Genomic DNA, 8719 nt, shown 5'->3' with positions numbered 1-8719 from the left:
GGATAACTCACGGTTCCCTCTGAGAAATCTAATCCCATCTGGATGGGAATGTTTGTGATTGTGTTATAATAGTTGTTCATATCTTCTCCTCATTTATTTTGACCTTCAACAAATATCGGAAACTAAAGCTGAATTCCTGCGTTCAGCATTTTCATTATGAGTTGACACCTTTTCGCCAACTTTCAGGGTAAAATAACACTTTACAAGGTTCAAATTCTGCTGGCATCCTGATTTAAAATGTGTATTAAATCAATAATAAGAGTCTGATCACAAACTGCTCAGAAAGGGCACATCCAGAGAGCGTTAAAGGGATAGTTCAACCAAAAATATAAACCACGTCATTCAGGTTTGGGTGATTAAATGATGTTTTATTTTTATCATTTTGGGGTGAACTATGTCATTGATTCATATCCAGGTGGGTCGGCAGGGGAGTAAGAGCTAGTTCTTGCCCTTGAGTTACTGAGACTAATATTCTTGTCTCCCCTATGACCATCCTTTTTGCCCTCGGATAAAAACCCTTAACTCCAGTTCACTCCAGTTCACTCCAGGGGCCCGGTGACATGTCACATTACTCCTCATACCTGTCATCGTGCAAGCCTTCTGGACACAGAATGAAAATAAAGGTTAAAAAAAGTGTTATCAATCAAAGGAGCTTAACTTTCCTTCTCAATAAAAAATGTTATGTAAATAACCCGATTGAGGACACACTTCTAGCTGACAAAAGTGCGTCATTGATGGTGTAATCAATAAGGATTGATTTTCTGCAAAGAGCTGACCTTTAAATAAAAAAAAATTGGCAGTGACATACCTCATAAAATATTCCGTGACACCTCGTATAATGAAAATACACAGCAAACAAGATTATAAAAACAACATACACTTTTATTTAGCAAATAGAAAGGGACCGTTTTATACAAACTGTAAACTAGGTACTGTAATAAATTTGTTGGGTATACCTTGAAGAACTGCAGCACACATATGAACCTGTACAGAGACGGTCAGCGATTTTGCCAAGTAGGACATGTTCCCCGATCGACATCCTTGATGATCCTGGAACAACATTCATGTCAGCGTATCAAATTTTTAGGTTTAGGTTTGAGGTTAGGCATAGGATTAAAGGAATATACTGGGTTCAGTGCAAGCTCAGTCGTGATGTTGATTAAAACAAAAATTAATTTCCGCTCATCACTCATTTCCTTTAGGAAAAGCAAAACTCTAGCTTTACAATGGAAATGAATGGGGCCAATCCATAAATAATGAAATACTCTGCTTCAAAAGTATAGCCACAATATGCATGTTAGCATGATTTAGTGTGAAAAGCCTGATATCCTGTCTTACAGTGTCATTGTCACAAAAAAAAAAAATATTTAAAGGATTTTAAGATCTTAAATAATGCATAAGTTTTAACAGAATAATGTTTTTATAAAACTATTGGCTTCACATTTCTGCTCTCAAAAATTGTCCTAATACATTTCCATTTAATGTGCCTTACTGTAACATTAACACAGAGTTAAGGTCCTTGCACACAGAGTCTGAAATTCTCTCAAATTTCCCCACGTTAAAAAATAAATACAACCTCACGTTGTGTCAATAACGTTTACACACTGCCTGTTTACACTCTAAAAAAATTTGGATTGGGTTAAATTTTCTGCATTTTTCGCATCTGTAGCAAAGCATTTTGAGAGGTCTTTTGACAATTCAGAGCCACCGTAAAAGCGGACCCCAAAATCCAGAACTGTTCAGGATCAACTGGTTCACAGAAATTGGTGGTCTTCTTTTTAATATGTGGCTCCAAAGCATCAAACTGAGCCACTGACATCCTGAAGTAAACTTTGAATCACTCTGGATAATCCCGTAGCTCCTTGATAAGGAGCTGGAACTCTCCTTCCTCTCTACACAATCTCAGGATTGGATGGACCCAATATTTCCTCTTTCTATTTCTCTTTTTGAGATTTTTACAATAAAATCATCCTCACTGCTTGAAGAGTCCATTTTGTATTGTTTTGCGATTTTTTTTCCACAATGGATTATTTAATACGCATCAGACTCAATGTGCAAGGTTTCAGTGCGTGACGAATTTTTAGGATGACGAATACGAAAAAAAACGCACGGACTCAAGGCAAGGACCTTTAAACTTATTTTCTTGAGAAATATGGTTGCTGTTGATTGAACTTGTGCTGAACCCGGAATATTCCTTCAAGGCTGAGGTTGGGGCTTCAAAAACATTACCAACCAATCGGGTTTCAGCGGTAGATCATGTTAACGTCAGAACAATGTTGTTCCAGGACAAACAAAACATGTTAATCCAGGATCACATCCTACTTGATGGGATCACGGAAACCGGTACAGTGCTTTAACTGCATGACAAACCCACATGAAAACATCAGGTACATTTGTTCCCTCTGCTCACAATTAAGGACTTAAAGATAAAAAAAGCACTTGTGTTCACATCTCTATTTTAACATCTTACAACACAGTTTTTTTCTCCCGTTTATGTTACAATGCGTATACTCGTTGACCATCTGAGATTAAGGTGTCAAATAGTCCATTTTCTATCACCTTGGAATGAATGTCCATAAACAGTGGTACAATGCAGCTGATAAAGTAATGTTTCAAGGGGGTTGTGCTGCCACCGTCACACAGTATTGTAAGTTCTTGCCATTGTCATTGCAGTTGTCATTTTCAGCCTTCTCCAGAAGAAACAGAAAATGACAGCTCTCAACCTGAAATCACTGGTTTGTGTAAGTATACAGAGCAACACCTGCAAAATCAAAAGATAAACCTGCAATCTTTGGTAAGAAAGAAAACGAGCAACTTGGCCCACTGTTATGTTATTCACTTCTAATTAAAAGACTACCTGTGGTTCCCCAGCAATCTTGGGAATACCTTAGCGTTTGCAAAAAAAGAAGCACCTGGGACTTTTCAGAATGTCACTGAGGTTCATTTTAAATGCTAATCACCTCATTGGAGAAAATAAATCCAATATTGCTTAACTGAATGCTGCCGAAACCAACCATCCTAAATATTCCAACATTAGCATTTGAGTTTGACACGTGAAGGTCATTTAGACAAACTTCCTGGAACTAAATAAAACGTATAGCTGAATATTTCCATAGCAGCATTATGAAGAACGGGTCTTTGACAGGCGGGTGAGTAAACAGAGTCTTTTGGAAAATTCCCTGGAGCAAATGTCCAATTTTAGACAAATATGTGTACTGAAGTCTCTGTTTATCTAGTCTCTCTCTCAAATTTGTCCAAGTTGCACGTACATATTCACTTACTATGTTACTGAACAGTTTAAGTTCATTCTGTCAAGCTTTTAGACAGAAGGAGAATATTAGAGTCAGAGAGAAGGACACTGGCAAAGTCTGCTGATCATGATGTCCTCAGCATTTTGGCACAGAGTATTATTGAAGGCAAAATATTAGAGATTTTCTCTCAGTTACATGAGAGTCAGTGTGAACTAAATGGGTTTCTATGATCAGCTAAAAATGGGCAAACTGATCTAAAAGCTACTGCCATTGATTTAGAGTAAATATGTTAGTCTGCTTTGTATCTTGCTTGCATTTTTCCCCCCCAATGCACTCTGAGAACAAGCTCATGCGCGTCAGTTCTATCAAATCCTGAAGTTCATGGGAAGCGCTCAATGGATGGTTGGCCCTGGAATTAACTTAGATCAAGGGCAGTTACGTAACCAAAAAAAAAAAAAAAAAAAAAACAGCTCAACAAATTATTAAAAGTGGGACAGCTGTTTATACGCCACATATTCTGTTTGGGCAAGTGAGCTAAACTGGTTAAAGTGTTCCAAGGCAAATTGAGAGACAATGTACCTATGGATGTGACGTATGTTGGTAATCATACACCCTCCCATCTGACAGCTGACATAACAGTTCAGGGGCTGGATTCTGCACAATAAACTATATGCATGATGCAAGATGGTTTTCATCCTGGATATGCTTGGACGCACTAGAAAGACCTACAGAGTGCTTCCTATGGTGTTTCCGGCAAGGTCACAACATCTTTCTGGGTGGCTGGACAGATGTGTTGCATAAGATGCAGTAATTACATTTTTCCATTGTGCATTAGTGGTATTCCACACTGTCCTAGAGCAAAGTTCATCCACATAGAGTTGGCAAAAGAAACGGTTTAAAGGCAGCCGTGGTGCCTGCAACTACTTTTGTATGTTTAAAGTGGATGGATTTAAAGAGGAAAAGCAGAACTAGGATCCACATGAGACGACTTCTAACATTTAAATACACCCTGTGATGGATACAAGTATATATGTGAGCATAATGACGATTGAAATGTAGGTAACGACCGGTGAAATTACTGCTGGGATCATATTTTCCCTGTGCTGTCCTGCACTGTGACATGTGTAGGGCTAATGGTGAGGAAGGGGGTTGGGAGAGTTCTTTGACATCTAAGCGTTAAAAATTACATCCAAATTTCATGGCCACTTCCACAGCTGATAAATCACATAGCAGAAAAATCCACTGCCCCCTGACTTCTTTGACATCACACCAACGCACACACAGAAGACAAGGTAAGAATGGCTACTGCTCTCAAGTCACATTATGGGGTGGTTTGCACATACAATTTCACAACTAGCAGCGTATGGAGATGTTGACTTAGCCAACTCTGATAAATGGTGAAAAATATAAACAACACTATGTACATTTTATTGTCGACTGTAGACGCAACCAAGTTTCACTACTTGTGAGCCATTTACGTAAACTCACCTACAAGATATTTTACTAGTGACCTAACTCTTGTCCTTATACTAACAACAGTAGTTTAACCACAACCACATGGGCATGCACATGTATACACATTTCAAATTCATCATATGTATACATATGCATACACGGTTTATTCACATTACTTTCCATTGATGTCTTGCGACAACTGACCTGTTAAAGTCAATAATAAATGCTGCGAATATTTTGCAGATAGTTATCCAGAATAAAGTGCCTTCAATTGGAACATTCGTTTGTTTTCCCGCAAGTTTCATTTAGTCCAAGAATTGTTATTAAGGTCCTCAGTGAAGCTATTTTTGGATAGAAACAAGGATTCTTTGTTGGGGTCAAATCTCACCCAATACTCAGCAGGGTACGGATTTGTGCTGCCCGTTTTGTGTTATGGGGTTGATCTTTTCTAGCGAGATTTCTGCATCGCTATCTAAGTTGCCCGACATGGAAGGTGACAGTTTCTCAAAGGTCTTTATCCCAGAGTCGTCCTCCTTCTTCTGGGTCTCCTCCTCCTGGCAGAGGATACTGTGAGGGATCACATAGTTGCTGTTATTGCCCTCTTTGGGGATGTGGCCCTTAGGCTGATACTGAGAAGTAGACGGAGGGCCACCATTGTTGTTGATACTCACAATCTCTATAGCGTTGCTGCCCGGGCAGAGCCGATGACAGCCCAGCAGGATGGAGAACGCCTTGCGGAAGTCAGCATTGAAGGCATAGATTATGGGGTTGAGTGAGGAATTGGCCCAACCGAACCAGACGAAGACATCGAAGGTGGTGGAACTGATGCACAAGAAGTCGCTCTCGCTCTCGTTCGGGTTGCAGAAAGGAACCATGCAGTTCAAGACGAAGAAGGGCAGCCAGCAGAACACGAAAACACCCATGATGACCGAGAGGGTCTTGAGAACTTTGGTTTCACGCTTGAAGGACATCTTGAAGGAACTTTCGGACTCCATACTGCCATTGTTACCCATGCTACTGTGGCGGTTCTTGGCGCTCTCGGCCGCTCTTTCTAGCGCAGAGATCCGGCGTATCTGTATCTGAGCGATGCGGTAGATGCGGGTGTAAGTGACCAGCATAATGGCCACAGGTATGTAAAAACTGATCAGGGAAGAGGAGATGGCATATGTCCGATTAAGGCTGGAGTCGCAGTTGTCTGGGGGAAGCTCGCCGTAGGTGCCGTTCAGCTCTGTGTAACTGGTTGTCTGGGCTTTGTGCCAGTTTAGCTGCACTGGGATGAAGGAGATAAGGATGGACAACGTCCACGCCACGCTTATCATGATGAACGCCACTTTGGGCGTCATCTTGCGCTCATAGCGAAATGGGCTAGAAATGGCCCAGTAGCGGTCCACGCTGATGACGCACAGATTCAAGATGGAGGCGGTGGAGCACATGATGTCAAAGGCCACCCAGACATCGCAGAAGGCGCCGAATGGCCAAAAACCTACAATCTCGGTGGCCGCTTTCCATGGCATCACCAAAATGGCCACCAGCAAGTCAGAAATAGCCAGCGATATAACAAAGAAGTTGGTGACTTTTGAGCGCAGGTGGCGAAACTTTGTGACGGCAGCGCAGACCAATGTGTTGCCCAGTAAGGTGGTCAGGATGAGGAGCGAGAGAAAACAACCAGTCAGAACTCGCTTCGACGAACCGCGCTGCGACACACTGCTGTCCAGAACCGTGGAGTAGTTCACATCCATGGCTTTTTCACCGAGTCGAATGAGCAGTCACCCCATAATTCCAGACCAAACCAAGAGTGCTTACACAGGAATCGGAGCAACTAGTTGATCTGCTTTGTCCGTTGCTATGCTGACTGTAGCAGTCATCTTGCAAAACAAATATCATAATTTCAATGTTAAAATCTCTTGAAGAGCTCAAAAACGGATCCATGATCTCCCACAGACCTTCCCAATGAACATAATATGACCAAAAGAAGAAAAAAGACATACATTTAGTCTAGTAATTACTTAATCATGCTTATAAAAATATTAGCATCAAATTAATTTCTGCTTTCATACCTTGTCAGTTTGTTCGTGGTCCCATAGCATACTCTCCAAAACAGGTTAAGCAAACATAGGCAGGCGTGATGATTAGCCTTATATATAAGCTTATCGATAGTATTGATTAGATTGCTGCTGCGTTGGTCTGATTTGTCCCCGCTAATGACAGCGCGTCCGTGTCATGTTGTTCCCAAAGCAGACTCTGTTACAGAGAGGGAACGGGTGACAGTTCGTTTGAGAAACAACAAGAGACGCGCATTTCACATCGTTTCTGTCGAATTAAATTTCTCCGCTTCTTTTTTTCCCCAAGCTTTTTTGCCAAAGGGCTTCACTTAACTGGCAACAAAGTCCTCTTTGCGGTGCGTTCCTGTATACATCCAATATTGTGTTGCGTTCAGCGCATCTCAATTCGAGCGCACTTCTCACGTTTCAGGCGTCCGATTTGTCCCCGTTCCATCTTGTGCGTTAAGACAAACATATTTCTTCAATTAGTTTTCCTAAAAGTGGTTTTAAAGCGTTTGCATCGGTCCTATAAGGAAAGGCTGTTGTCGTCCCAAGCACATCATGTGGAATTACAGCTCATACTCACTCGTCTGGTCGCGCAGCATCACATCTGCATCAGCAGTGACAGTGGAGCGTGCATATTCGTACAATGTCAACTTCACAATGCATTAATAAAAAATAAAAAATAAAACAATAAAAGACACTGAAAACAATTCGTTTTAAAAGTATATGCACCGTTACATTTGCGTGTCTGACTGCCTCTGGAGATTGATGCGAGTCTTGAGCATCATCGGGTTTGTTTCTGGCAAGTGCAATAGTTTGCTTGAGTTTTTCAGAAGGCTTGCAGTCTTCTGTGCTGGGCTGTACTGAAAAGCTCTGAAATGTCTGAGTTATAGCAAGTTATGGCAAGCTATTTTAACATGTATTTCTTCCAGCTAACTTGAATTTATGTTACTAGTAGCCTACTTTTTTTAAATAATAGTAAGCAATCTAATTGTGACTAGTATCTTTTTGAATTCCTTTTCACAGCAACTTATTAAATACCAGTAGCCTACTTATTCCATAGTGACTAGTATATAATAATATTAATTCTTATTCTTATTCATGCAACTGGTCACTTTCCCATTAAATGATGAGAAACTGTTCCACTATTACTAACAAATTGCATTTTTTCTTTCTTTCATATGGCGATCTTTAGTTCAGATATTCACTTACTATTCCAATTGTTACAGGTACTTCATCCAGTTTTACTCATAACGATTCATTAAGTGGCAGTTTAACTTTCTTTAGTTACTTTTAAATATTCAAACTATTCAACATTCTGACTATATAAAAAGCACTAATGAGATCATAAATGTTACTAGTAACAGTTGTGATAGATATTAGTGTCTCATATATACATAGTTCCCACAGGCCAATTAATGTCACGTGACCTCCCCGGAGACGCCATCTTTGATGGCATAAGCTGCCTTGTTTACAAAGTTTTACAAGCAAATTTCGAATATTTCTTTCTGTTTATAATGTTACGAAAATCATGAAGAGGCAAAGTGACAGAGATTATAAAAAGATTTAAGCAAAAATTTAAGTCATAAATGGTGTGGATCCGTATGCGCTAACGAAGGAAGCACTGATTATGCAGCTTTGCCTCAGATACAGTATTATCATGTGTACCATTATCTGGTATTGGCTAGATGTTTTTACACATGTGAGCAATTCCGAGCCTGGAAATCACTGGAGGCATACAATCAGTTTGCCGAGGGTTGCGTTGGTGACGTTTGCTCAAGTGCAATCAATGGAAAAGTAACGTTAGTCATTATAGCGAATGTATGTAGCATGATGCTAGACTAATGTTATCTGTCTATTAAATTAACATGGGAACTCGTTTCAGCGTCTTCTTCTTCTAATGTTCTGCCCACAGAAATGGCGCCGGGTCGGCAAATGCCTGTATGTTGTATAGGTACAATTATCCAG

At 40.3% G+C, this 8719-nt stretch overlaps 1 protein-coding gene across 2 annotated transcripts; it reads right to left on the bottom strand.

Annotated features, from left to right (window-relative positions):
- Positions 1–868: 868 nt before the first annotated feature.
- On the bottom strand, positions 869–7413 carry drd1b (dopamine receptor D1b). Of its 2 annotated transcripts, XM_079847040.1 has the most exons (3): positions 7335–7413; positions 6764–7202; positions 869–6649 (listed from the first exon to the last, which is right to left on the bottom strand). In XM_079847040.1, exon 3 carries the CDS (start codon positions 6443–6445, stop codon positions 5102–5104), a length of 1344 nt encoding a protein of 447 aa, XP_079703166.1. In that variant the 5' UTR covers positions 6446–6649; positions 6764–7202; positions 7335–7413; the 3' UTR covers positions 869–5101. The 2 variants fall into 2 exon arrangements, with proteins under 2 accessions (XP_079703166.1, XP_079703165.1); XM_079847039.1 differs by having other exon boundaries at positions 6764–7413.
- Positions 7414–8719: the final 1306 nt, after the last annotated feature.

Source organism: Squalius cephalus (assembly GCF_949319135.1).
Source record: "Squalius cephalus genome assembly, chromosome: 17".
Lineage (NCBI taxonomy): Eukaryota > Metazoa > Chordata > Actinopteri > Cypriniformes > Leuciscidae > Squalius > Squalius cephalus.
The sequence above is the reverse complement of the archived record's forward strand: the minus strand, read 5'-3'. Positions and strand labels throughout refer to the sequence as shown.

Excerpts from the sequence above, each read along its gene's own strand:
- drd1b (XM_079847039.1), bottom strand. The coding sequence starts at position 6,445 with ATGGATGTGAACTACTCCACGGTTCTGGACAGCAGTGTGTCGCAGCGC.